Source organism: Dendropsophus ebraccatus, chromosome 4 (genome assembly GCF_027789765.1).
Source record: "Dendropsophus ebraccatus isolate aDenEbr1 chromosome 4, aDenEbr1.pat, whole genome shotgun sequence".
Classification (NCBI taxonomy): Eukaryota; Metazoa; Chordata; class Amphibia; order Anura; family Hylidae; genus Dendropsophus; species Dendropsophus ebraccatus.
The window spans coordinates 82,078,040-82,104,802 of record NC_091457.1 but is presented as its reverse complement, the minus strand read 5'-3'; the positions used below and the strand labels follow the sequence as shown (position 1 = coordinate 82,104,802).

Below are 26,763 nucleotides of genomic sequence, written 5' to 3'. Positions count from 1 at the left end.
ATCAGAACCTCCCACAGCACACAATGATTGTGTGAAGTGACAGGGTTTCCTCCAGCCGCGATTCATTGAATTGCGGAAGCAGAAAACTGACATGTCAGTTATTTGCGGGTCCGCACGGGATCCCGGCCGGAACGTATACGATGTGTATACACTCCAGCCGGGATCCCATAGAAATGTAGGCAATATTCCACACTGCATAAAGTACGGCCGTTGTTGCTGATGGCAACAACGGCCGTACTTTTACATAGTGTGAACATAGCCTTACTCTGTAAGCGCATAAGTAACACTTACAGTATACACCTGGGAGAATACTTCCTGCAGCCACAAAAGGGACTGAGTGGGGAACTAATGGTTCCTCGCTCTGTCAGTGCTCTGTTAAACTATAAGCATATGAATAGGCATATGAATGCTAAGTGTTAAAGTTTAACTATTTAGAGTGCTGTTTAGGAGGACCTATAGGCATAAGGGGTGACTTAGGAGGTAGGGCTTGCTGGGATATATCCGGGACATTCATTTGCCAGGACTGTCTCTTCAACATTGGGACAGTTCTGTTAAAAGTGGGACTGTTAGCAACTATGTAATGCTCATAATCACACAAGCAGGCAGTATTACAGTAACTACTACATATTTTTGTACATAGAGGGCATTATTAAAATAGTTAGTTTGGCCAGATGAAGCTGGAAAAGCCAGCAAAATGGCTGTGGCCAGCGATCCTGCAGCTACTTTTCTTCCCTCTCTCCCAGCCCCGATATGATGCCTAAGTAATGTACTGAACATTCCACAATAAAGAACATGTGTCTGAGTGTGTGATCTTTTGCTCTCTTTTTGGCTTGTGCTATATTAAAAAAAGTTATTACCTTGGAAATATGGGGCAAAAAAATGTTTTCCTTTAGCGAAGGATTTTTTTCCATTCTGAAGCATGATGTAAATGTTATTTATAATGAAATAAAAACAAACATTTTTAGTAAAAGTTATATTTAGTGTTAATGTCAAGTTTTCAACAATTACTAGAAATGCTTAAAGCATTCCTTAGGATACACATACAGAAGGAGGAAAAAGGGACACGATATAGAAGGTAAACATTTATTTTAATGCAGCATCCTGTATGCAGGGTAGAGGAAGAAAGTGGGCCAGTGGCAAAGTAAAAAAGAAAGTAGATTGTAAAAGAAGAAAACCATAGCCCCGAGCCGCTTTATCTCCCAAAGGATTATAGTAAGAAGAAAAAAAGCTGTAACCGACAAACTGAGAATTAAATCTGTCGCAACGAGCAAGTTGCTAAAGTCAGGCACACCAATTAATTATATCAAACGTGATCTTTATTAATATTTATATTGTACAGAAAGCAGAACCCTTACCCTATAAAAACACTAAAATCTCCCATTCAACAGGGACAGAGTCAATACGATTTGTCCCATGAGCCTGCAAACACCTCCAATACAGTAACATGTACAACTTACAACATCTAATAAATTGCAACAATACAGGTACCACAATCCAAGGATATAAATAAATATAAAGTTTAAATACAAATACATGGGTGCATCAACGTGTCCTGTGCAAATATACCAGTAAATACATATGCAAAAGTGCTAATGAAGTAAAGTGCCACAAGCACAGATCCCGTGAAACATAAAGAGGCTTTGTGTTTATTTATATTGAAGATCTTCACAGTTTGGGTAGCTAAAGTTAAGAAGAAACACTTATACTCATAGAAGAACTCTGTAGATCTGTCACGATACCTGGAGACGATAACCAACATGATCAGCACCATTTTTGACTGGAGACCTGCTGTCAGAATGGTAAGTGCCGGGGGGCACTTGAGCAGAAGTTTATCTAACCCTGGACTAGAAAAATATTGTAGAATGTGAAACATATCCTTGTTGTGTGGGCTTTTGGTAGTCACTTGCTTGTAGCAGGTTCAAGGCTTTGAAAGGGGAACAAATTTCTTTGCTTGGAGGGAAAATATTCTCCTTTGGCTTGAACTTTGCAGATGATCAAGTTGAGCTCAGAGGCAACTTCAGGAGGTTGGAACTTGTCCTTGAGCTATCTTCCTATTTGCTTGTCTCTCACTGTTTACTGTTACACAGGACATTGAAAAAACTGTAGCTTTATATGAGCTGACAAAATGTTCTGACAAGTGCAAGCTGAGATAGTAGACGTGTTCTGGCCAATAGCTGGTTTAGACTGGTTTTAGGTGCAATTTTTCTCAGAATAACAAGGGCTGGATTGGTGACTGCTCTCATTGATTGAAATACATCATGTGACAGGAGCACCTTACCTCCATAAGATACAACAGTAATGCACTGACAATATACTTCAGTGTATGTTGTTAAGTAGTGTGTTACAGTGTGACAAAAAGTAGGAGTGTATACAGAAAATATAAGATACCTAGACACAGTTTAAAATTCTAAACAAGGTAATCCTCAGCCACATAGCAACCTAATATGTACAGTAGCTGCCACATTATTTAAAGTACTAATGTCCATAAATACTTTAAGATATAAGGGTCTTTTGGTTCTCTCAGGAGCCAGAATAAGGGTGCAACTGTAACAGCTGCTGTCACATCCCTGCTCTATGGCACAGGTAATTGCACATTGCTCTATATACCTTATGGGGTAGTCACCTGCATATATACCTTATGGGGTAGTCACTTCAATAGAAGGATAACTTGGTCTCAGGAGCAGATATATCATATGTACCTGCACAGGTTCTCAGTGAGTATGGGGGACCATTGTCTACATAGGCTATGTTCACATAACGTTAAAACGACGGCCATTTTTGTTGCAGGGACATCATTTAAAGGAAGATAATGGCATTATTTCCATAAAGACAGTTATTATTATTATTATTATTATTATTACTACTATTATTATAATTAGTGTTATTATAAAATAATGACCTTTATTTGCTGTTAAATGATGGCCGGCCAAAAAAACCCAACCTGCCCTCATTTTTGATGGTGTGTAACCAGAACCTAAAGGTAGATTCATACTGCCTATTAGGTTGCAGATAAGGGACTGAACTAATGAATGATCACATGACTCATGTCATGGTAAAAATTAGGCACAATTGCATTGTAGCATGAGGCCGGTTTAACACAGCATAAAAAAAAACACCAGCCATTCTGTGACCCGGCCGGTCACAGAACGGCCGGTGTTAGTGAAGATCATCCTGGCCGGTACTGCAGTACTGTCCGGATTATCTTAATTTCTGTTGAACATGTGCGCACGCATCCCAATTCAACATTGCACACAATGAAGATTGTGGCCGGAGCTGCACTCTCCATTGTGTGAATTGACAAGTCTGTGGGGAATAGCGGCCGCACGAAACTGAGATGTCAGTTTTCCGTTCGGCCAGTTGGAATCCCGGCCAGAGTGTATACTATGTGTATATGCGCAGTCCGGGATTCCATTCATTCAAATAAAACATATGTTTTGCCTAAATCCCGACCGTTATTGCAAATTGCACCAAACATCGCCTAATAAGGGCAAAGCATGTTGTCCATAGCAAACTCTTTATCGTGGCACTTGGGATTGTTTTATATCTTTGGTTTTTTTTATTCCGTTTGTTTAGCACATCACAACACTTTGGGGGATATTTATCAAAGGGTGTAAAATTTAGACTGGTGCAAACTGCCCACAGCAACCAATCACAGCTCAGCTTTAGGCAGTGCTGAAAGGAAAGAGGAGCTGTGATTGGTTGCTGTGGGCAGTTTGCACCAGTCTAAATTTTACACCCTTTGATAAATCTCCCCCTTTTTCTTTATTTCTTTTAATGTGTGTGTGTGTGTGTGTGGGGGGGTATTCATGAACAGCATGGGACAAAGGGCTCTTCTTCCTCAGTTTAGTCCCCTGAGATCATATAAGATTTGTCAAGCTGTAACATTCTCTTTGTTACCCATAGCAACCAACAACACTTAATTTTACCAGAGCAATATGAGACATTTAGCTCAGTAATAGCAATGGTTTATGTAAATATGTGTTGGGTATCATCTTATTTGCTCTTTAACCCTTCACTAGAGTGTCCCTTTAATATTTAAAAATGCTGTGTCTATGCTGAGTAACAAAAAATGGATAAAAGGGTTTTTCTGGAGTGATTCTCTAGGCAAGTGTATTACAGAGCCGCAGTATTAGAAATCCATGCGACTGAAACGTTAATGCAGTGGAATTAACAGATTCTAATAATGAACATGACACTCTTCCCCTGGAGACCTAGGTTAGGGAATAATAATTGTAAGTCACTAAATTAGCTTTTAAATTGATTTTTTATTCTTAAATATATGTATACAGTAACGCTTAATAACTTACTCTGTTCCCCAGTGAAACAAAGAAAATTCAATCTAAAGGCCCAAGCTAATGAATTGAAGACTTTTCTTTAAGTTTTATCGTATTAGGCAAAAAGAAAAAAAAGAAAAACTTTCTGCTTGGAAAATAGATACAAATTTCAACAAAAATGAAAATATAAAATGTGATTTCTGAATAACTGGGAGTAAACATGCTAGAATAAGATCAGCTATTTACTACTTAGAAATGGGCTGGACAAGCCAAATCCATAGTGAGCCCTCATTGTAAAGTAAGGGCTGTTGGCAGGGTACCCAATGTCAGGGAACCCCCCCCCCCCCCCCCCCCAAAAAAAAAAAAAAGAAAAAAATCAATCAAATCAATTGACATGCACAGACTACAAAGTATTACATCTTATTTGTCCACATCCCCGATGGAGTTGAAGAGAACCAGTGGCAATGTGTTTTTTTATAACCTTGAGTGCCCTTCAAATAGTGCTGTTAACCCTTTGAGGACCAGGCCCAAAATGACCCAGTGGACCGCGCAAATTTTGATCTTAGTGTTTCCGTTTTTCCCTCCTCCCCTTCTAAGAGCTCTAGCACTTTCAGTTTTTTATCTACAGGCCATGTAAGGGCTTATTTGTTACAGGAATAGTTGTACTTTGTAATGGCGTCTTTCATTTTACCATAACATGTATGATGGAATTCCAAATATATTATTTATGAAGATATAAATTGGTGAAATCGCAAAAAAGAATGCAATATGGTAACGTTTGGGGGGTTCCTGTGTCTACGTAATATACTATATGGTAAAAGCGACATGACACTATTATTCTATAGGTCAGCCTGAACACAACCATATGCAGGTTACACAGATTCTCTAATGTTATATATGTATTTTTTTATGAAATCCTTTTTTTTGGCAATTAATTATAAATAAAATGGGACTATTGTGACGCTTATAACGGTTTTATTTTTTCACCTACGGGGCTGTATGGGGTGTCATTTTTTCCGCCATGATCTCTAGTTTTTATTAATACCATATTTGTGAAGATCGGACGTTTTGATCACTTTTTATAAATTTTTTTATATATATAATGTAACATAAAATCGGTAATCTGCGCACTTTTTCCCCTCTTTTCGTGTACGCCGTTTACCGTTCGCAATGACACTTGTTATATTTTAATAGATCGGACAATTACGCACGCTACGGTATATTATATGTTTATCTATTTATTTATTTTTATATGTTTTATTTATATAATAGGATAGGGGGGTGATTTCAACTTTTATTGGGGGAGGGGTTTTGGGGTAGTGTGTTAGTGTTTTTAACTTTTTTTTTTTTACACATTTGAAGTCCCTTTGGGGGACTTTTACATAGATTAGTCTGATTTCTACACTGATGAATGCTATGCCATAGGCATAGCATTGATCAGTGTTATCGGCGCTCTGCTCATTGAGCCTGCCTGTGCAGGCTTAGAGTAGCAGATCGCCGATCGGACCGCATGGAGGCAGGTAAGAGACCTCCAGCTGTCCGTTTTACCGATCGGGACCCCCGCAGTCACACTGCTGGGGTCCCGATCGGTAAGTGACAGGGGACTCCCCCTGTCACTTACACCTAAACGCCGCGGTCGCGCCGCGATCGCGGCGTTTAAGGGGTTAATGACACGCGGCAGCGCGATCGCTGCAGCGTGTCATTGCCGGTGAGGTCCCGGCTGCTCACTGCAGCCGGCCCCCACCTCCTATGAAGCGCGCTCCGCTCCGGAGCGCGCTTCATAGCGGAAATAACACCCAGGGCGTACAGTTACGCCCTAGGTCGTCTGGGGACAGACTTCCATGGCGTAACTATACGCCCTGGGTCGTCTAAGGGTTAAAGGGGTTGGCCACTTTATAGTAAAATTGCTCAGTGTACAGTATTAGTAACTGTACTCACTGTATATACTGACAGCAGCTCCCTGTGTACCTCATAGAGCTAATATCAGACTCCCCTCCTGCAGGCTGTGCTGCCCTGCTCTGTGGTGTTTTGGTCCATAAGATTGCTTACATGGAGAAGCATGTGACCATACCCCGCCCTCCAGTGTCCACCACTGAGCCTGTATATGTCTATGGAGGACACAGGGGACAGGGCATGGTCACATGCTCCTCCATGTCGGCCATTTTATGGACTGAAACAAAACAGAGACGAGCAGCCCAGCCTGGTAAAGAGAAGTCTTATTTTAGCTCTATGAGGTACACAGGGAGCTGCTGTCAGTATATACAGTGAGTACGCTTACTAATACTTTGTACTGACCTATTTTACTATAAAGTGGCCAACCCCTTTAATTTCTTTCCCTTTGGTTGACTATCAGCACTTAAAGGAGAACTTTGGTTAGCCTTGTTAAACAAAATAAAAACTTCCAAACAATGCAAGGTTCTTACCTATGTTCCCCCCCAACACTCTTCATGTGGTTGTTAAGCAGTCTTGTTTCTCTAATGCAGTTTTGTTTCTGTTCCGTATCTTTTGCTGTTCCTCCTTCCATGAACTTCTATAGGACTACATTTTACCACTAATCTTTGCATAGCATTGATCAGTATTGTCGCCGACATATTCATAGAGTCTGACTGAGGCAGACTCTATGAGAAGATTGCCGATCCAGCAGGATGGAGGTAAGTATAAAGTACTGACTGCCTCTTGAGTCACCCACAGTCCTGCTAGTCTGTAGCTAATAGGTCCCTCACTACTTTAGAATTTTTATTTATTTTAATTGTGTATTTTAATTGTATTGTATATATACATACATACAAAAAAACACTGCCTAGTCTGTTGGAGCTATAATAAATATTAGTAGTAGTTATAGTCTTACTCCTCCACTTGTCAGAGAAAGTGATTTGAACCCTCCCACTGTCATGCTGTCATGCCCTACACAGTGCGAGCGCTATAGATTGTGGCATTTAAGGGGTTAATGTCAAGCAGTTGCTATTGCTGCTGCATGTTATAATGCCCGCCTCTTGGCACATTAATGTATGCAGGGCTGCTCACACTGAAGTGGCTCCGCACACATTAAAACCGCTTCACGCCAGGAACATGTTCCTACTGCACACAGTATCGGCAGTAGGAACATATATAGCCATATGGCTGATGTGAAGGAGTTAACAAAGTAATTTCATCTAACCATGCTAGGAACTACTTTATACACTACAGTTAAAAATTTTTGATTGCAACCAGGTGGACCAACTAAGTCATAACCACCCTCATAACCTGATGCCTAAAAATCCCTTCACCACTATTCTTCTTAAACTCTACTGTCCAATTTGTGTCTGGGACAGAGAGGAAAGGTATAGATGACCTAGATACCAGGTCAGGGCTCTGGGACACTGGAATAGTAGCCCCCCAGACAAGATATGGTCTCTGGGACCAGCAACTCCACTAAGCATTCAGGCAGGTCAGTTGGCTTGCTCAACCCAAGTATTGGCCAAAATGTATGTAGCACAAGGATTTACTATGCCATTTAGTGTATAGAATCCTGCTCAACATATTTTGATCTTTTTACTACAATAAAAGTAAAGCTTGTATTCATGTGATAGTGAGGAGCAATGATTTCATGAGACTGATTTACTGTTAGTTTACTATTTCAAAAAAGCGTAGAAGTCAAGATCAATAATCTCAACTCTTACGAAAAACAAACATTTTTTGCTTAGGCTTAGCCTAGTTGTTTTTGTACATTACTACCTGCAACCAAAATGGATTTGATCCACTGTTAAATAGTTTGAAACACATACAGTATAATACAAAAAACACCAAAAATAACCATGTAAAAAAATGAATGCCCACCTACATTACAGTTCTATCAGAGGATGTGAAACTAAAGTGTACAGAAACAAATGTATACAAGAAGCATAAAGGAATAATGCAGTTCAGCTCCTCACTACCCGGCAGTACCTATAATCAAGACCTTTTTTTTTCAGAAAAAAAAAAGTTATACTTTAAAGTTGAAGGAGCAGAATTAGATTGGAAGGAAGCAAGCACAAATATAATTAAAAGGCTATTGTGAATCATGCAGATTCAAGCAAAAATCAGTTTTAACGCGAATGTCACTAATATTATAATTACTAATTCTTTTAATACAAACTATATAATATCTAAGGGATACATCAGAATGGTCTTATCCATCTTGATGGCACTGATGTTAGCATAAACGTGTGCAGTGAACCTACCGTATAGTTTGGTGCTGGAGAGTGTCTGGATCTGTAGCGCTTACTGTAAATAACATAGATCCGATTGGAATGTTTTCTTGTGTTGACACTTTCATTGGATCAGGCTGAAAAACTGGACCCTCATTCACGTCTATTACATTAATCTGAACTGTAGCTGTAGAACTTGCCCCATAGCCAATGTCTGGAATAAGAGGATCTTCATTCTCAACTTTGATCAGCAAGGTGTGAAACGCCAAAATCTCGCAGTCCAAAGGCTGAAAGTCAGTAAATTGACATGTTTTATTATATTTTTATTAAAGGTTATCATTAGAGATGAGTGAACCTCAAGCATGCTCGAGTCCATCCGAACCCGAACTTTCGGAATTTGATTAGCGGTGGCTGCTGAACTTGGATAAAGCCCTAAGGCTATGTGGAAAACATGGATATAGTCATTGGCTGCATCCACGTTTTCCAGACAACCTTAGAGCTTTATCCAACTTCAGCAGCCCCTCTAATCAAATGCCGATCGTTCGGGTTCGGATGGACTCAAACCCGAACCCGGTTCGCTCATCTCTAGTTATCATATACATCAATCCAATATTGTTTATACCCATTCACACACAAAGTTATTGTTCATTCCTTAAAGGGGTACTCTGGCAGAAAGAATGTTTTCAAATCAACTGGTATCAGAAAGTTATACAGATCAGTAAATGACTCCTATTTAAAAATCTCAAGTCTTCTAGTACTTATCAGCTGCTATATGTCCTGCAGGAAGTGGTGTCTTCCTTCCAGTCTGACAGTGCTCCCGGCTGACATCTCTGTCCATGTCAGGAACTGTCCAGAGCAGCAGCAAATCCCCATAGAAAACTTCTGCTTTGGAAAGTTCCTAACATGAATAGAGGTGGCAGCAGAGGGCAGTGTGTCAGACAGTGACACTGTCGCCACCTTTTTGCATTATGACATCTCTACCCAGGTGTAAAGAGTAAATTTTGCAGTTTTCATACCTTATTTTATATCGTATGTCATGGGGCTTGTTCCAGTAAAAAGTCATCTTTTATCATTTGTGGATTGTGCCACCTTCACTGCCGAAGCGCCACTTTGCCCCGCCCACATTACCACCGTAGGCCTCACCCCCCGTGACGTCATCGGCACATGGGCTAACCTAGAGGGGGTGGGTCCTAGCTGACCTGTTCCAAGGGCCGTCAAAGGAGAGGGGCCTATATGCCAATGACAATACGAGGGTGGAGCCTACATGGGGATGTGGGTGGGGCTAAGTGGCGCTTGGAACAAGCACCATGACATATGATATAAAATAAGGTATAAAAACTGCTTAATTTACTCTTTACACTTGTGTAGAGAAAAAGGCAAAAAGGGGGTGACAGTGTCACTTTAAAGAAAACACCCCTTCCTGCAGGGCATACAGCAGCTGAGAGACTTTTGTATTTGTCGATGTTCTTTTATTAAATTGTGCCCTTGCTCTTAACAAAACTGCATGTATCTCCCCACAAAATCCTCTATTTATCATGAATGATCATAAAAATCAAATAATTTATGAATACTATTAGGTCCATGACCCACACCTACAAGATTATATCATATACGTGATTTATGTTCCCACTTAGTAGATATGAAAATCTAACTCAACATTGCACTGGTTATACCACAGAACTGTGCATGAGATGCAAAATACCTGATCATTATTATCTTGGCTTTGTAGCAGAAAAAAACCCTTTATTAAAAATGAATAAGCATTTAGATGTAAGCTGGACTTTGTCATATATCTTGTATAATCTGTCACCTGAACCGTTTTTAATTCACTGCTGTTTGTCAATGTCACAATGTCACAGCAGAAGAGGCTGAATACAGCAAGAACCTATGGTCCTAGATCAGGGTTAGTTATATAGGTTTGTCATTTGCTTCTGCTTAAAAATCTCAAGTCTTCCACTACTTATCAGCTGCTGTATGTCCTGCAGAAAGTGGTGTATTATTTCCAAAGATTTCTATGGGGATTTGCTTTTGCTTGGACAGTTCCTGTCATGAACAGACATGGCAACAGAGAGCACTGTGTCAGACCCTTTTCACCGGAGTATCCCTTTAAACTTGCTAGCAGGTATTTTTCATGGGGTTATTCACAAATGGCCTATTAGATGATAAAAGCAAAGCTTACAATGCAGGTAAAAGTGGACATTTACATGTCCTGTGTAGATTGAGGGTGGCTGTTATAATCATTTCCTCTAGCTGAACAATGATCCTGACTTGTAACAAGTGCCCTTGCCTTGCTGCTCTTGAGTCGAGCACTTGGTTGAGCATCCATTACAGTTCTGCTCAGTGCCAGAAAGGCTCCTTAATGATATTCCTCTACAGAAAGCAGTTCGCTAACCAGAAGAGAACAATGCGCTGTATATAGCCACCAGGAACAATGTGTTGTATATAAAGTAAATATTAGGGAACATGCTGACTGTTGAGAACATGCTGGGGCGATAATATATATTCGTTGATGACATACAACGGTAGAAAAGTTCATCTGATGCTGTTCAACAGAATTGACATTTTGTACATTTCACCTTAGAAAGTCTCCGGCACAATAATTTGCATTTTCAAGCAGGCTCTATTTTTAACAGAGCAAATAATGGCCTTAACAAATAATTACCGTGTTCCGGAGAAAGGGGAAATAAAGCTCAGAAATCGCTTCAGACCATTCAGCAACAGCTCCAAATAACTTTTTGGGTGAATTCCTTTAAATACTGTAGTTATTACTTTTCAGGAATGAAAAATCTGCATTTCTTAAAATAAATCCATTTGATATCTGCCTTCTGCAATTAGAAGCTTCGTCTTAGACTGACTACTTACGAGTAATCAAGATTCACATGTTCAAAAATGTGCCACACTAGTGAACAGCTTGTACTTTAATATGGCTAAGAACTGCAGATGAATCAAAAGACCCCATCACAAATCCTTCCAGATCATTGAGAAGCCTGTAAATTGTACACTGCTATATTCCTATTAGCCAAAATATTTTATAAGCCTAAGGCTAGAGTAACACTGCCTGTAGATATACATGTCCAATGTATGGCTACTGTGGATGACACTTAGTGGCATCCATAATACAAGTTATATAAAAATAATGCAAAACATACGGTATAAATTTTCTGTGCCATGCCATCCAGCAAACCTCAACATATATTTCTCAAACAGAGGCCAAAATGACACATTTTTGGCCTGTATTGGGTAAATCAGTTCTATAGATCCGATTAACGCATGCATTAGGACTATCCTACCACTTTTGTTAAATTGAATCTGGTGGATCATGGCTAAACGCAATATGAGCATAGCCTTAGAAAGGTCCTTTGTAAGACTGCAAGACTATAATATCATATCAGTAGATCATTTAAGGTCTGACTTTTGTGCTCCCCACATTGTTATTCAGGTTCACTCCTCTACTTCTCTTCAGCCAGCTGGGCCTCCACCAATCTGATATTATTACTTGCTTCTGGTATAGTTTGCACCAACACATCTGGTATATATGGGAATCTTCAAATACGGCGGACGCTTACCTTAACCACAGAAAGCATCCCCTCATTTGTGTTGGGATTTGTATGAATTTCAAAGCTCTGCCCAGGGTTTCCATTGATGATGGTGTAGACGGCTTTCCATGCCCCTGTGTTGGGGTCATCCTTGTCATTGACGGTCAGATTAACCATTACACCAGTAACACCCTCTTTTACTGTAGCTTGAAACTAAGGAAAAAAACAAGAAATATATTTTTTTTCTTTTTGTTTTCACAATTTAACAAACTAAATACAACCCACATACATTATAGACCTAAAACAACCCAAGGAAATGATTTTCTTGTTGACAGGGAGCTCATTTCCTACACCTAAAACAATAGATTTGTTTAGAGAAAATAGCTGAGATATTATTCCTGAACAACAGCCACTTGTGATAGATTGCAGGAAAGATCATGCTGGGAAATAGTATTCAAAAACCGTAAATCTCTCATGTGCAGTGAAAAATCACCTATAGTAAACACATAAAAGCTGTCAGCTCTAAATAATACAGATATTCTTCCTTTTTGCGGATTAAGGATTTTTAAAGACAAGATTTTCAGTTTGAATCTCTCAGTCTATCTATATATTCTTCTATCTATCTATCTATCTATCTATCTATCTATCAATCACTTTTTTTGTTGTTTGTTAACACTATCTAGTCTTACATCTAAAGGCTACACATGCTTATACTCTTCCTTTCCTTTCTTTGGAAAGCAGAACTAAGTGACTGCTTACCAGAAATGAGTGCAACTTAAAGCGGCACTATCAGCAGGTTCTTCCCAGAGAACCTGCTGATATGCTGCATTAGCTGTGTCCCTCAGTAGTATATGGCAGTTAGTTTCACCCCTCTCCTTCTGCACATTGTTGGTAAATTGCTAAATGCTCTTATGCAAATTACTTGCTTAAGAGCATTTAGGGCACTGCTTGGGCAATGCATTTAGGGCCCCACCTAGCCCGCCCCTTCCTTCCCGCCCACTATGCATATTCATAACTGAATACTGGGCTCTATTCACGGTGGCTGCACAGGGAATCCCCCAGGCCACCGCCAAACCTCCCTAAGGTCCCTCAGGACGTACGTACAAGATACACTTATACTTACGTCTTGAGGAACCTCCAGGAGGATCAGCGGCAGCCTGGGGGATTCACGCATGTGCGGTCTCCGACGGGACTGCTTCCCTGCGCAGCAGCCATGTATAGAGCCCAATATGCAGTTATGAATATGCATAGTGGGCGGAACGGGAGAGGGCGGGTTGGGCGTGCCGATACTCTCTGGCCCCAAGCATTGCCCTAAATGTTCTTAAGCAAGTAATTTGCATAAGAGCATTTAGCGATTTTACAAACTATGCAGGGGAGGAGAGGGGTGAAACTAACTGCCATATACTACTGAGGGACACAGCTACTGCGACATATCAGCAGGTTCTCTGAGAAGAACCCGCTGATAGTGCCGCTTTAAGCATGGTCCGTCCGAACCCAAGTGTGCAGCATTTGGTTAGCAGCGGCTGCAGAGTGCCACATGCTCAGTTTCAGACAGATCAGAGCAAGCTCAAATTGTGCTTATCTCAACTGCTTACTTTTCCTTTTTCTATTTTGTGTGGCCTATATAAAAGGGAAAGCCCTTTGCAGGTCACAATACAGTATGGGGAAAATAATTAAACTGCTGCTGACCAGCTCCCTTTGCAGTTAGTATTATGGCTGTAGTCACTGGGTCTAATGTGTCATCCCTAGTTACAGGGAAATCAGCTGATATATAAATTACTAAATAAAATCTAAAAAATAAAAATACTAAATATAAAAATGATACAAAATAAAGTCTCAAAAAGACACAATTTGAATAACAAAGTAGAAGAAATGTTACAGCTTTCTAATGTAAATGTACAAAAAAAAAAATAAATACGTACCAGCTTAAAGGGAATATATTGCCCGGATCCTTTTTTTTCCACATTAGAGCCAAATACTGAAACGTTCTCTTTTTCTAATGCTACGTTTGCACGGAGCGATAATTTGCCCAAACGATCGTTTAATGATTTTGAAGCAACAATTTGGTTTTTATAACGAACAGCGTTTAGACGAATAAATTGTTAGAAAAATCGGTATTGCGATCGTTTTTAAGATCGCTTAAGCTCACCTTTTACATAGGGTAAATCGGTGAAAGACTGTTTACACGAAGCATGTTGAAAGATCAAAATGAACGATTTCTCGCTCGTCGTTTGATGTGTTTACAAGGTACGATTAAAGCTCAAATGCGATCATTTATGCAAAAATTCGAACGATAATCTTTCTGTGTAAACGCAGCATAATCTAGTTCTGATATTGTTTTTGGCTATGTTCACACATTTTTTTAATTTGGCCATTTGAACGTAATTTTTAGGCCAAATAACACCTGTTATTTGTATAACATAAGCCAGTATAATAAAATAACATCGGTTATTTGAGGTCAAAATGATGGTCATCAAGTGGCCAAAAAAGTTGGTGTGTAAACATTGCCTTTAACAGTATTTAGTGACATGCTTTAGGGTAAGCCTCACAAACACAGATGCATTCAACATCTCGATGCTCAGTGACCTCATTCTATTGGGAGGTGGGGCTGAGTTCCTATTGTGTTTTCTATCAACTTGTGTCACCTTTTTAAATACAGCCATAATTTTGAGTGAAAATGAAAATGTTTTGAAATGGTAACAGTGGATAAAAAAACTCAGTAGGAACCTAACTTTAGAAGCCCTGTACTTTTTTTTTACTTTAGTCAGCAAAAGGCTATGCTCCCATGGGATGTTATCGGGAAAAGGCAGCTATTCATAATGACGGCAGCAAACAATGATCATAATCATTATTTGCCGCTGTTATTATCAAAAAACACCCAACGACCCCTTCCCATTATGGGAACATAACCAAAGGTTGCTGACAGTTCTGCTTTAAGCCTTGAGGCCAACTTAAAAACTTTGGAGTTCAGGACTACTTTATAACATAGACAGTAAATTGTAATTTATTTTTTTTTTTTTTAATCTTTTAAAACCATTTTAAAACTGTAGGTAATTTGAGGCACATCCCTGGCACTGTCTTAAGCTGGTTAAAGGGCTGGGGCACATTGACTTTGACTGAGGTCTGGGGCATCTAGATTGTTTCCCTTGTAAAGACAGTGCCTTGAATCTTCTGGGTACTCTTAGTAGGCGAAGTGACATCCTTTGATATTAGCCCTGAAGTCTGTTTGCCTTAGATATTGAGTTGAGATTGATGTGAACAGGCTCGGTTGTATGGCTCTACATAATTGATAAATAAGCATTTAGTTTGTTCACTGAATGCCACGCTTCATTGTGCACAGGCCCAGGGCGCTCCCTTTAAAACTGAGATGGATTGGATTCAGTGGTAAACGTTAATTACACCTTTTCCTTTCTCTTTCCAGATACATTTCTTTACACTTAACCATATGGGTTTGGACAGCGCTATAACTGTGAAATACATTTTTTATGAATAACAATGGAATGTATTGCTAAGTACTTAAAAAGAATTTTAGCATACAGAAGTTTGAGGCTGTGGGATGTTTAGAATAGATGGCTTTTAAATTATACTCCTCTTTTTGTGTTGAATATAATTATGTGCATGAGAGGTAGTAGTTCTGATAATTTACAGATGCTTCCAACAGTGAAATGAATATGAAACAGTTTCAGTCTTGTTTCCAGGAATATCTCATTGGCATCTCATTAGGACAGATTATGTCTGCAGAGCATTGCGTCTCCTCCTAGACTGGAAAAAGTCAGGTAATGGTACACAATCTGCTACGACCAGCTCGAAAAAGAACTGTGAAAGTGAATCCAGTAATATATTGGGTAATCTGTCAATGTCTCCAGGATGCCATTCTTGTTTCATGCTACTATATGGTGTCTATATTAATACTGTTTGCTTTTGGCTCTGGTAATAAATAGTTCTTTTATGTGGTATTCTGCAATGTTCAAGTAGTCACATGGTCTAGATGAAACCAATATACAGTATATCTTCATTGTTCACCGCTGTATGTGAGATATATGGTCGAGAACATACATACTCTAAAAGGCCAGATAATAGTGAAAGCTTGAATTTTCCTTTTACCATTAAAATAAATATATACAGTCAAATGTGCAAGTTTATGGGCGTTATTTCAAGTGTATAAGCACCCTAATCCCTTCATGCACTATGATGTAACTGAACATAATGGTTAGCAGTGTCATATTGCACCATGGCTTTTAGTTATCTCACTGGGAGTCTATGGGCTCAGAAGCAGAGGCAGCAGAATAGACAGCACGAACCCCGCAGATACTGTCGTCAATAAAGAGGCCTGTGAGGCTTTATTCATATGTTCCGTAAATGTACCCAAAATTGCGGATCCACAACTACGGACAGATTTAGGGAACAATGATTTCTATCTGTGCACCAAAAAAGACAAACTTGAGAAACTGCCCCCCCCCCCAAAAAAAAACAAAACAAAAAAAAAACACCAGAGATGAAAGAAAAACACCACACAAAAAAACAAAAACAAAAACAAAAAAATCCTAACAGGTTTTGCATTTCATATACAGTGGTGCCTTGGATTACGAGCATAATTCGTTCCAGGACCGCTCTTGTAATCCACTTGATTTTCCCATAAGAAATCATTGAAATACATACAATTGGTTCCATGCCCCAAAATATATATATATATTTTTTAATTCTGAATAACATGTAAAAAACAGCTGAATTTAGAAACAGCTGAATATGTCATATTATGTCATATACTGTACAGTATAGCAATCAGCATGTGCAGTATAATGTATAGTAAGTGCATAAACCTGAAAATACAGCAGCAGTTTGTAGATAACAAGAAGTGAGAATCATAGAGCTGTGCAGGGGGACAGTGGCAGAAACTTTTCTATGCAGCAGTGTGAATGGTTGAGTGTAAGTGCAGGCACATTATAGCAGGAATGGAGAGGATGGGAAACAAAAGGGCTGACAGAGACTGCATGGAGCATGAAGGAAAGAGCTCACCTCCACAGTCCTATCCCCTGATACAAGCCCCAGCCTGAAGTGGATCTGCCATGATTTGGAAGGTGAGGGAGACTTCCTGGGTCAGAGTACAGGGCTGAAGACCCCGCTATACAGACCATGCCCCTGCCCTCCCACTCAGTACAGGGAGCTCTTAAACCAAAATGCTCTTAATCCAAGTTACTCTTAAACCAAGGTACCACTGTACTTCCACAGATAATTTCTGGCCACAGCAGATGTAGATTTATGCCATGGTTTAATGCCTGTTTGCAGGTGTAAATAATGATAAATCAGACATGGAATGAGTCCAATGCTCCTCCCTGACTTGCCACAGAGACTATGCAGATTTTTTCTACAAGCCAGGTGATTTGCACAAACATCAGCACCTTCTGTGGCATACATATATATATGAGGAGATTTATCAAACTAGTGTAAAGTAGAATTGTCTTAGTTGTCCATAACAACCAATCAGATTCCATCTTTCATTCCTCACAGATTCTCTAAAAAATGAAAGGTGGAATCTGATTGGTTGCTAGGGGCAACTGAGCCTGTTTCACTTTACACCAGTTTGATAAATCTCCCCCATAGTGTATATGTAATGTATAATATATACATATGTATATTATAGCTATATAAATTTACTAGCCAGAACATTGACACATTGCAGCTTTAAAGGGGAATTCCAGGTGGAGGTTAAAAAAATGAAACTTTTGCAGAAGCATAAAGCATTACTTACCTATCTCAGTTTTGAAACTACCAAAAATCTATTTGTTTGGGGGATTTTTGTTCTGTATTGTGTTTCTTTCCTTCTTGGTTGAGCAGTTCCCATAATGCAATGCTTTCCCTCAGCTGATCACCACAGTCCCCCACCCAACACAATCAGTAAAATTAATGCTGCACCTGCTTCTGGCTGGTCAGAGATGGTGAATCACTCAGGGTATTGGAGGATCCAGCCAAGCCTCCTATGACATCACGCCCTTCCCCCTGTCTGCATCATCAGCCTGTGCCTAGCAAACACACACAATGTGAGACAGAGGCATGAAAGATTTGTCTCCTAAGGGGAGATAGCAGAAGGAGCAGGAGACAATGTGAATTGGCACAGTAGCCATTTTTTTTTTTTTTACTTCCGGGATTTCTATCAGCTACCAGTGTGGCAGAACCGCACAGATACGGTAATACATTGTATAGACACATCTACTGTATATAACTTTTAATGTACTTTTAACAATCCACATTGCAGGCCAATTTCTATGTGGAAAACCTCTACAGTAGGTAGATAAGAATTGTTCAAATGATCTACTTTTCTAAGGCCCCGTTTACATAGAACAAGAATGGTGGAATTGTCCGCCGTGGATTGCCGTCAGTCTCCGTGTCATAATGACACTCTATGGGAGGTGCGTGCTGCATCTTTCAGCGCTGAAGAATGAACATGTTCATTCTTCAGCGCGTAGAGAGGAGCGCCAAAAGTTATGATTTAGCTGCTTTTATTGTGCACTGTGATAGCTCATTTGACTTACAACAATGTAGTAAGACTGACATACACATTTCATATTGATTGTTAAAATCTGATTTAGGCTATGTTATGTTGTGAATGTACTGTCATTTAGAGGGGAAAGGCAGCCGTCCAATGATAATGATGGCTGCAAATAATAATCATGATCATTATTTGCTGCCGCCATTCTCAACAGACGGCTGCTTTTCCTGATAAAATCCCATAGTTGGAACATATGGCTGTGTTCCTGTGATGTCTTTTTTTAGGCAAGTAAACGGACATTGTTTGATAATGACGGCCATTAATAATGATCATGATCACGCACCATTATTTTGCCTAAAAAGACATTGTGAGAACATAGCCCAATAATTAAAGCTAAGGTAAGGAATGGCATGGATTTACTAGTGCTAAGGATTGTTTAGGACAAGTGATAATTTTTGTTGATGTGGCTGTATTACTCAGATTTGGAAAAACTACAAATTAAAGACAAAAGGAAAAAAAAAAAACAGTAATCAGCCAATGGAGAAGCAAACTCTCACTTATTGGCTGATCGCTCAATTTTGGTATATGAAAAAAATGATCTTCTCCCCATGTAATAGGACATGTGCGACCAACGGCTGAATAATGCAAAGGACCACGTGATCAAGCTGTGTAATAGGATCTGTAAACTAGCACCAATCTAGGAGATTGGGACTCTTTTACAGCTTGGTTGTTGGGGAACATATGAGCAATGTGGACTTTCTTGATAAATGACATGGCCAATCCTATTATTGACATGTCAGTAGATTATATGACTGTTTGTTGTTCATTTGTTTCTTATTAACATATGGATAATATCACTTAGATTTGGCTAACTTTAATACTTATGGTTGAATATTTCCAAAGATAGAAACTTTTCTGATAATTATCCGTCAGCCCTGGGAAAGTTTCACTTGAACTTTGCATACAGAAAAGACATAAAGACTGAAAGGTTCCATCAGGGTTTAAGATAACTAATTAAACATGTCTCAGATTTAATTGATTTTTGTACAGACGCAAACCCCAAGTGGATTACAAACTGCAAATGATTTCTGAGATTTACTTACAAAACAAAAGGCTCTAGATGTAGCTTGGTTGATACAAGGAATCCAGCTCAACATCTGACAACTGTATAAAAGAATGTCATTTTTTAAGCCAAGATTTATGGCTTTTTTTTTTTAATCATTTTGCTACAAACAGGATGTTTAACCTGGCATAAAGCTGCACAGCTTCCATGTGCGGCCATACAATTGTTTCGCTATTAGAGATGAGTGCAACGCCAGCATGCTCGGGTCCGTCCGGACACAAGTGTGTGGCTGCAGAAGTTAGATGGAGCCCAAAGGCTGCCTGGAAAACATGGATATAGCCAGAGGCTGTATACATGTGTATTCAGGACTCCCTAGGTCTGCGTCTAACTTCTGCAGCCACCACTAATCAAGTGCCGCATGCTCAGACTTAGACAAACCCAAAGTTTTGAGGTTCGCTCATACCTAATCGCTAGGCTTCAAGTGGTTATTACTTTCATATGCAAGTCCTTTGGAATGAAAGGAGGCATAGAGAGGGAGACTATGCAGTTTTTTTTTTTTAACAACGGTATGCAGTAATATAGCTGTGTTTACGAGGTCTAAGGCATATCTTGTACTTATTCATTTACATCCTATATTATACTACGAAGCTGAACTGAAATCTCCCAACATTCCCTGCTTGCTTAGTGTTTTTTCAGAGCATGATCTAGGGATTTGCATTCTGGGAAGTGTCATCTTTACACAGGGGCGTAGCAAGGATTCACGGGCCCCATAGCAAAAAATTTTAAGGGGCTCCTCTACGCACAACACAAAGCATTCTGCTTGTTAACCCTTTTTTTGTGTTGCAGCATGTAAGTAAACATTGGGTCACTTACACACTGCATTACATAAGGGGGTTAAGCAAAAGGACACATGCTCTTACCTTCTTCCCCGGGCCCCCTTCCTGCACGGGCCCCATAGCAACTGCCTACCCTACCTCTATGGTAGCTTCGCCACTATCTTTACAACACGCACTGGACACCAATCTGATCAGGGAAATCTATGGGTGTGAATACACCTTGGGGAATAATGTTTAGCCAAATGAGCATTCAGCACACAGCTGTAAAAAGTGTATGGACAGCTTAAAGAGTTATTTTTCCAATTTAAAAATACCTGTTCCCTATTCACAGGATAGGGGACAAGTATAGGATCGACCTCTGTGCCCACCGGGGATCTCTCTATCGGTGAACAGGCTTCATTGTTATGAATTGAGCCGCAAGTCGGTGCGTGACCTGCCACTACATTTGGTCCTGTGGATAGCGACAACTATTTTTAATTAGGAAAACCCCTTTAACTGCACACTGTTTTATGACCAACTTAATGATAAAGGCTATAAATACGTAATTCATGTAACAGTAATATATTGAACTATAAGACAGTACAGAATACAAAACAGGCTTTTTGATTAAAAGTAGTACTTAAGATTTGATCATTTCCACTACTTTATTTTTTGCAGTACCGATATATTACTTGTATGACATGGTCTACATATGAAATGTCCCTTATCAAAAGCTCTTTCATTAAAATAGTAATTTAAATGCAGCATTACATAACAATCTACCACCTAGTATGATCAGAGGATCTTTGTTGTAGCTGAGAACAGTGGAAAAGTAATGTACTGGAGAATAATTACGACCCACTGGTGGGACTTGGCAGTCTAGTGAAGCCTTTATGATTTACCTTCTAAGAATTAGCAAATCAATTCAGAGAAATATATGTTGGGGATTTTGCTTTCATATTAATTCCTGTGGAAGCATAGGGGCTAATGGGCCAGATAACAGAATGATTTTTTACATTACAGCCAGATAGACCACCTGTCACTGTAATGAAAAACCTTGTTCTCCTCAACTCCATTAATCTTTGATTATGTCATACAACTAAACAAAAAAGACACAGAAAAGAACTTTTTACAATGCTTTTCCGGAAAGCAGCCAGGGAATGATCTCTAAGGGCAAATTATGGAAGTAAAATCCAAATAAAGACACCTGCCTATTAACAAATGCAACCATTTATTGTACTTCAGTTTACTTATGTTTTATACAACCAATGGGAAACCAATTAATAGATAATAATACTTAGAGATTTCCCTTCCAGGAGGCATTTTGAGTCATAAATTATATTTTATTCATAGATTTATCTTACTGTTGATATTTATTTAGTGTTAACATAACATTCCAAGCAATGAGGCGCAGAACCTAATTTCCCTTGCTCATGCACACCAAAAAAATCCCAATATTGCCGTCGTCCTTCACCTGTGGATCCCCAGGTATTACAGAACTGCAAGAGTCAGTATGACAGAAGTTGTGTAACTGTTGGAGAGCCTGAGTTTGGAGAACACTACGTCCCCCCCCCCAGACATGGAGGGAAAGAAGGCTGTATAAATGTATCCATACACAGGTATGAAGAATGTATATACCTAATACAAATAATGTGCTGAGCGGATTCATACTAAGGGGCTCAGTCCTGACTGTTGACCACAATCCTACTTAGAGAAATGTTTCTGGAGGAGAAAACAAAAGGCAATCAGTCACATGACTGCCCTCTCTGTAGATGACCTGGGAAACATGAATTTTCTATGTTTAGACTCTTTTATAAAAATAAGAGTCTAAACACAGGAAGTATCATGTTTTCATAAGGAAAAAAAAGAAGAAAAAAATAATGTAAATTGCAAACTTGCTTTACTTCACATCTACTCCAGTGCAAAGATGGATGGCCACCTTCCCATGTACATGCACAAGGCCAGTGCTTCTCAAACTGTGAGGCGCCCCCTTAGTTGTTGGTGAGGCCCAGCTGGGGAGCCAGTTTTCAAAAAGTAACTATAATCTGCACAGTCCTTTTGCTGTTTGCAGAAATCTCCACTTTAGCAACATTATTAATTTACTTTGTACTTAATTTATTCGTAAATAGAGCTTGGGAGATGGGTGAAAGGTAGCCCTAGCATTATTTTCAGCTTTTTAATGGACTTTCACCAGATAGTGAGGCCCAGGCACCCTCATGGTTAGTCTGGTGAGGCCCAGGCATTGCCTTGGTCTGTTGAGTGAGGCTCCAGTAGAAAAAGTTTGAGAAGCCTTGCAATAGGCTATACTCACTACATCATCTCTACTCATGGCTCCATCAACTATTGTTCATCCCTTCTAGCCTACCCTACATCGCACCTCAACATAGATATATCACTAGAAGAAGTAATGCAATGCCAAAGTAATGCCAAAGTAAAAATACAGCGGCATTCACCACTGTAGAAGAAAATTCTGATTTTATTTATCTGTTTTGGGCCCGTCATGTTGACTACTGCAGGTATTGAATGAATAAAAAATAAAAAGATTGTAATTCCTTGTGAGTGCTGCTGTATTTGTTCTGTGGAAATACTGTATCTATATGGACTTTTTAATGTTTACTTGTGCACCATCAGAAAACACAAGATGCATGGCTATTATTTGGTCACACTGCAGTGCTCCAGCAGCTCCAAAACTACAAAACCCATCATGCCTAGACAGATAAAGTATTGGCTTTGGATGGAAATTGTAGTTTTGCAACAGCTGGAGGGTCAAGAGTTTGACATTCCTGATCCATACTATACTACCAGATAGCCTCCTTTTGTTTTGATGACAACTTTGCATTCTCTTGGCATTCTCTCAATCAGTTTCATGAGGTGGTCACCTGGAATGGTTTTAAAGGGAACCAATCACATTAAAAATGACTATGAAATGTGGGAAATGTAGGCAAATGTGCTGATAAATCACTCAGCACACTTACCCATACATGTCCTTATATTCTCCGTCCCTGCAAAGGAAAACCTATAAACTTACTTTTACAGATTAGTGCGCCATATGGTAATGTGCCCAAGTAGTCATCTGGGCAGTAGGATGTTGGAAGGTAGTCGCAGTCCTCTGGGTGGCTTGACAATATAATCACGCCCCTCTGGGCGTGAGGGGCGTTATTCAAACTCCAGTGAAGCTGTGACGTCACCCCAAAGCGTGCTGTAGCGCACAGCGGCTCACCAACATTGTCATCAAGCCGTCCACAGCACAGAATGGAACTTGTTATACTGCGCATGTGTAGCATGATGAGAACATTGGTGCGTTGCAGTGTCCACGGCACGCCTCTGGATGACATCACAGCTTTACTGGAGTTTGAATAACGCCCCTCATGCCAAGAGGGGAGTAATTACATTGGCAAACTGTCCAGAGGATCGCGACTACCTTCCAACAGCCTACCGTCCAGATGACTACTTGGAGTCATTACCATATAGCGCGCCAATCTGTAAAAGTAAGTTTATGTTTTCCTTTGTAGGGACGGAGGATATAGGGACATATATGGGAAGTGTGCTGAGTGATTTATCAGCACATTTCTCTAGCTTAATAGCCAATTTTAATGTGATTGGTTCCCTTTAAGGAAGCCAGTATGTCTGGTCAAGTTTAATTTGTGGAAGTTCTTTTCTTCATAATGTGTTTGAGACCAATAATTGTGTAGGATTGGTATACAGTTACATACAGTAATTGACCTCTTCAATTACTGTTCTAATTCACATTATGTCAGGAACCATTTAACTAAATAACATATTTTTTTTAAGACATTCATTTAAGACAGTAGGGAAAATTGCAAGTATTTTAACCCCTTAAGGTCAATGCCTATTTTCGTTTTTGCGCTTTTGCTTTTTCCACTTTATGTTAAAAGGCCATAGCACTTGCATTTTTTTACCACATTTTTTGCGACACCTATTGTACTTTGCAATGACAGACTTTATTTTACCATGAAATATGCTGCAAAACCAGAAAAAAAATCATTTGCGCTGTCAAATTGAAAAAAAAAAGGAATTTGTTTTCATTTCAGGGAGTTTCGTGTTTACGCCGTTCACCCTGGGGTAAAACTGACTTGTTATATATGTTCCTCAAGTCATTACGATTACAACGATATGTAACATGTATAACTTTTATTGTATCTGATGACCGGTAAAAAATTCAAACCATTGTTAACAATTATATGTTCCTTAAAATCGCTCTATTCCCAGGCTTATAGAGCTTTGGTCTATGGGGGCTGTGAGGTGTCATTTTTTGCGCCATGATGTGTTCTTTCTATCGGTACCTTGATTGCGCATATACAACTTTTTGATCGCTTTTATTACATTTTTTCTGGATTTGATGCTATCAAAAATGCGCAATTTTGCACTTTGGAATTTTTGGGCGCTTGCGCAGTTTACCGTGCGAGACAATGAATGTGATAAATTAATAGTTTGGGCGATTACGCACGCGGCGATACATAACAGCCGGGAGCAGCGCCATTCAGGGCGTGGTCCCGGCGGGACCCCTCTCTGAACTCCCCCTGTGGCACCATGATGTATCAGATACATCATGGGTCACTAAGGGGTTAATGGTGTCCTCAAGTCCATGAAAACCATCAAACACTATGACTGAACCAGAAGGACTACATGAGATCAGAAAGAATAAGAGTTACCTCTGCTTCAGAGGAAATGTTCATTAGAGTTACTAGCCCCAGGAACCACAGATTGACAGCACATTAGAACCCCCCCCCCTCCAAACAAAACAAAAAAAAAAAACAATAATTTAAACAGCAATCAAGTACCAAACACATCTCAACACAAACTGTTTAAAGAAGACTATGAGAATCAGGCAAAGTAAAATTGCTGCATAGTCACTACTAATCAACAAATAATCGAAAAGTATTGATTAAGCCAAGAAACACAAGGAATGGACATTAGACCAAGGTAAATCTTTGTTTCAATGAGTAAAATTTTAGATTTTTCTCTTCCAACCACCATGCCTTCGTAAGATGCCATGTTTCATTAATAGTGATTCTTACTGTACAGCATGGAGAAATAGGGGTCTTACATTATTATATTGGTGATGCAATGGCTTAGATCTGCTCTTGTGACAAGATTACAGGGAATTAATCTAATGTCAGTGCTCTTTGAGGGCTCTGCCAACTCTCTGACTGGGCTATACTAATAGAGTGCCAAGATAATGGATCATTTTAGTACAGGTACTGCAATTAAGTTATTGCTTGGTGAACCACATAAAACGACCCCTACTCCCCCAAATTAGAAAATTTGACCTTAAATTTCACTTTTTTTTTGTTTTGTTTTGTTTAGCAGCATATTTTGTGAAAAAGTAAGAGTGTTAATAACAAAATACAATTGGTCCAACAAAAATAAGCCCTCATATAATTCTGTTAATGGGAAATGAAAGGATTATCAATTGTAAAAGGAAAAAACAAAAGCCCAAAAACAAATATTGGCTGCGGAGGTAAGGGCCTCAAACCATTACAGATGACAATCCCATGAAGCTGATTACTAAGGTGAAAGACTACTCATGGTGTGCAAAGCTGTCATCATATTTTGGTTTGTTTAACACTGTTTTAGTTACTATTTAACTAACAAGTGTTCCTTTATTGTTTTCATGTCTTTAACATGAATCTATAACATAAAAAATAAAAAAAAACTAGAGAAAAACTATGAAATCAAAAGGTATGCTCAAACTTTTGGCTGGTACTATAAGGGCAAAGACAACATGTTATGGCATAAGCAATACATATTATGGCCACGTTCACACAACTTTTTTTGGCTGCTTGACTGACTTTTTTTGTACAGCCAGACTTTTGTGGGCAAATAACAGTCAATATTTCCATGGCCGTTATTTGCCCATCCAAAAAAAGACGCTGTGTAGTTGTAGCCTTATATAGTAACAAACTCAATTTTATGTAAGGGAAATTACCCCCCATATACACCATTCATCTGTCAGAAAGCCAAGCCATTAGCAAGCATATATCATAATTTTCAGCTCTGGTTACATCTAACATGCCAAACAGCTTCCCAATATCATTTGAATTTATCCACAGAAAATCTATATTTATTGCAATAACAAAAGAGTAAATTAGCAACTGTCCATTCTCTCCTATTTAAAAGTTCATTGTTACTCCTGATTGTCTTCAATGGCACACATGAAAACATTGATATTATTATATAAACAATACTCCACAATGAACTCCATCTGTTTCATTTATTTCTTTTTAATCAATACCTAAAGAAAACAATTATGTGGATTTAGTCAGGTGCTTCAGCAATGCACAATATGGAAATGTTCTACTGAGTTACCACCATTCTACAGAAAATCAATTACTGATCCTGAACAACAATTCTCTGCAAACGTGTGAAGAAATTAATAGGTAAATGAATTCTATCTAAGG

General features: G+C 39.2%; 1 protein-coding gene across 1 annotated transcript in view; it reads right to left on the bottom strand.

The window, feature by feature from the left end:
- CDH13 (cadherin 13) overlaps window positions 1-26,763 on the bottom strand; it is a 579,181-nt gene that overhangs the window by 81,548 nt on the left and 470,870 nt on the right. Inside the window, exons 9-10 of the mRNA XM_069966164.1 lie at window positions 12,007-12,189; window positions 8,474-8,727 (exon numbers count right to left, since the gene is read on the bottom strand). Of these exons, the coding sequence (XP_069822265.1) occupies window positions 8,474-8,727; window positions 12,007-12,189 (437 nt within the window). The remainder of the gene's footprint in view (window positions 1-8,473; window positions 8,728-12,006; window positions 12,190-26,763) is intronic.